Raw genomic sequence first — 3146 nt, forward strand, 5'->3', positions numbered from 1 at the left:
TTCAATTCTGGCACTGAAATAAAAAATCACAAGCTAAGGACAATCAATAAAGAGCCCCTGGACTATCCCCAATACAGAAAATATTTAAGAATAGTCAGTTTCCTTGCTTGGTTTCTACCTCTTCTTTATAAATCTTAGAGTTCCTGTGGTTGGAATATCACAAATTTCCATTTGAGTGAATTAACTCTAAATTGTCAATAAACCTCCACTTACCTTTAAACAGGTAAAATATGTGTCTCAGTTTAGAACACCTATAACACTAATTTCCCTCTTGTTTGCCTGTTTCATTCCTTTTATTGCTTAAGTGCCACATAGAACTTCCACAGAAGAGATTCTTTGTTCTACCAAAATTGAGTAAATTTTATCACTTTGATCTTTCCAGGCTAGGTGAAACTCACCTCTGTTATTGCACTTAAGACATGGAATTGAAGTTCCTGATTGTTGAAAGGTTTAATTGCATATAGCATAGAAACACAAACATTGCCTTAGAGATTTTTTCTTTTTTTTTCTTTTTTTTGCTTTTTGGGTCACACTCAGCAAATGCTCAGGAGATACTCCTGGCTTTGAACTCAGGAATCACTCCTGGTGGTGCTCAGGGGACCATGTGGGATGCTGGGAATCAAAACAGGGTCAGTCTCGTGCAAGACAAACGCCCCACCCTCTGTGCTATTGCTCCAGTCACAAGACTTAGAGAATAATTTTTGACTGAAGAAATTATATTTGCTTTGTGATGAAATATGTTGTACTCACAAGTGATACACATATTTTTTCCTATCTTAATATATATATATATATATTAAGTTTCAAGAATATCTTTTATTTACCAACAGACCGCAAGTCCATTTCTAGGTACTTCTTTGTCTTGTATTGCTTCAGCTTAAAAACAGAAACTAATCCTCAGACTCAGATCCATCATCATCTTGACTGATCTGGAAGTAGCGGACTTCGTAGGTTTCCTTGTCAGATGCAACTACACGAAGCCAATCACGGAGAATATTCTTCTTAAGGTATTTCTTGGTAAGATATTTTAAGTATCTTTTAGAGAACTGTTTCTCAGAAACAACAGTGATTTTATTCTTCAGGCATTCAATGTGAACAACATTCCCGAGATTTCCAGTTTTTCCATTCACTTTAACCTTCTCTCGCAGAAACTGTTCAAAATTTCCCGAGTCAAAATTCCCATTTTCTACAGGATGCGTAAGATCCAAATTAAACTTCCAAGTTGCCCTCTTAGGCTTCTTGTCTTTCGGTGCCATATTGGCTGCTCACCACGTGCTCCAAGAGCCTAACTTAATATTTTTTAAAAGTTGCATTCTACTTTGCATTCCGTTCCACCTTTTATTTTGATGTTTTATCTGAAAGTGTCTAGAAACCGTGGCGATGGGAGGTCTCCCCTAGTAAGTGCTGATCACTGATTAAAACCGCACTTAATGAAATGTGTTCAGAAACACATAGTAATATTTTTGGAAATGTTTTTCTCCTGCTCTTTATCCAATTAATGAAGCATTTGTATCCATGGGTACCCCTGCTGTTAAGTGGTTAGCTTTCTCCTTTAGCTTTAATTAAATGTTTTCAGTTAAGGAGACTTTTTTAAAACATATTTAATCACAAACAAGTGAAAAATATCCAGATTCCCTGCGGTATTTTTCCCAGTTTTCCAACTATATTTGAGAAAAGCATGTAGTAAAAGCCTCACCTCACTCTCTCACGTTTATAGATTTGAACTCCTAGAATATTTGCTGGAATATTTGGTCACAGTTTCCAAGCACTACCAGATTGTAAAATAAGCGTCACATCAAGCCATTTACCATATAAAATGAAACTGCTACTCGTTGAATTTAGTTAAAATAACATTAGCAGAACTGAATGTATCAAAGAATCATTTCTAATTTTAAATTGAAAACAATTTTCAATTTATTCCATAAATTATTTTTAGAGTAAATTGTAGTATACATTTTAACTTCATGTGCTTTATATTTTTGTGAAAATAGATATCCTGTTGTTCTTTCTTCCCTAAAAACAAATACTACTGCCATTGCTGTATTATTTATAAACTCTGGAAATTTTTGATACTTCTGAGGAAGTAAAACAATTTTTGATTAGTGAATAATATCAGGTATTAAAATGAACATTATAATCTATTGACTCTGGACACTAATTGACTATTTTTCTATTGACTTTCTCTGTTAATCTATTGACTCTGGACTCTGTTACTAGGGTAACAAGAAAACTTTGATTGCTTCATTTTTAATTTTTTTTTAAATTTTTAATTTAATTTAATTTAATTTATTTATTTTTTGCTCTTTACGTCACACCAGGCAATGCACAGGCATTACTCCTGGCTTTGCACTCAGGAATTACTCCTGGTGGTGCTCAGGGGACCATATGGGATGCTGGGAATCGAACCTGGGTCGGCCGCATGCAAGACAAATGCCCTACCCGCTGTGCTATCGCTCCAGCCCCTGATTGCTACATTTTAAGTTCACCAAATATTATATATGGTATTATATAATAGCAAGATTTGTTGTATACATTGTAGGTTCTTTTGGGAGAGTCACACCCAGCTGTGCTCAAGGCTTATTCCTAGCTCTGCACTCAAGGATCACTCCTGGGAAGGCTCAAGGAAGCCTACAGCAGCTGGAAATCGAACCCAGGTTTGCCTTGTGCAAGGCAAGTACCTTACTATTTCTTCAGTTCCAATAACAACATTAAATATATGTGTATATAGTATCAAATGGAACCATAATCAAGTTTTAATTAAACATTTACCTTCGATGTATCTGATACATTTTCAAATAGTGGAAAACTATACTACAAAAATGTTGAATAATTTGGCTCTCTAGATAAAAATAAGGGCTGGGGAGCTAGCACAGAGGGTATAGCATTTACCTTTCACAAGTCCAACCCACATTCCATTCTTCTGTCCCTCTAGGATAGCCTGGCAAGGTACTGAGTTTATACTGCTCACACGGCAGAGCCTGGCAAGCTACCCATGGCGTATTGGATATGCCAAAAACAGTAACAAGTCTCACAATGGAAACATTACTGGTGCTCACTCAAGCAAATTGATGAACAATGGGACGACAGTGCTACAGTGCTACAGATATAGGTGCACGAAGCTCCCCAAATATAATTTCTAACTGATA

At 35.9% G+C, this 3146-nt stretch overlaps 1 protein-coding gene across 1 annotated transcript; it reads right to left on the minus strand.

Moving 5' to 3' along the window:
* Positions 1-812: 812 nt before the first annotated feature.
* On the minus strand, positions 813-1267 carry LOC101541674 (60S ribosomal protein L22-like 1). The gene has a single exon (XM_055140119.1). It carries the CDS (start codon positions 1254-1256, stop codon positions 891-893), a length of 366 nt encoding a protein of 121 aa, XP_054996094.1. The 5' UTR covers positions 1257-1267; the 3' UTR covers positions 813-890.
* Between the last annotated feature and the right edge of the window lie 1879 nt (positions 1268-3146).

This window comes from Sorex araneus, chromosome 5 (genome assembly GCF_027595985.1).
Source record: "Sorex araneus isolate mSorAra2 chromosome 5, mSorAra2.pri, whole genome shotgun sequence".
In the NCBI taxonomy this organism is placed as follows: Eukaryota; Metazoa; Chordata; class Mammalia; order Eulipotyphla; family Soricidae; genus Sorex; species Sorex araneus.

What these genes read in the sequence shown, in the direction of transcription:
- LOC101541674 (XM_055140119.1), bottom strand. Translation starts at nt 1,256, where the DNA reads ATGGCACCGAAAGACAAGAAGCCTAAGAGGGCAACTTGGAAGTTTAAT.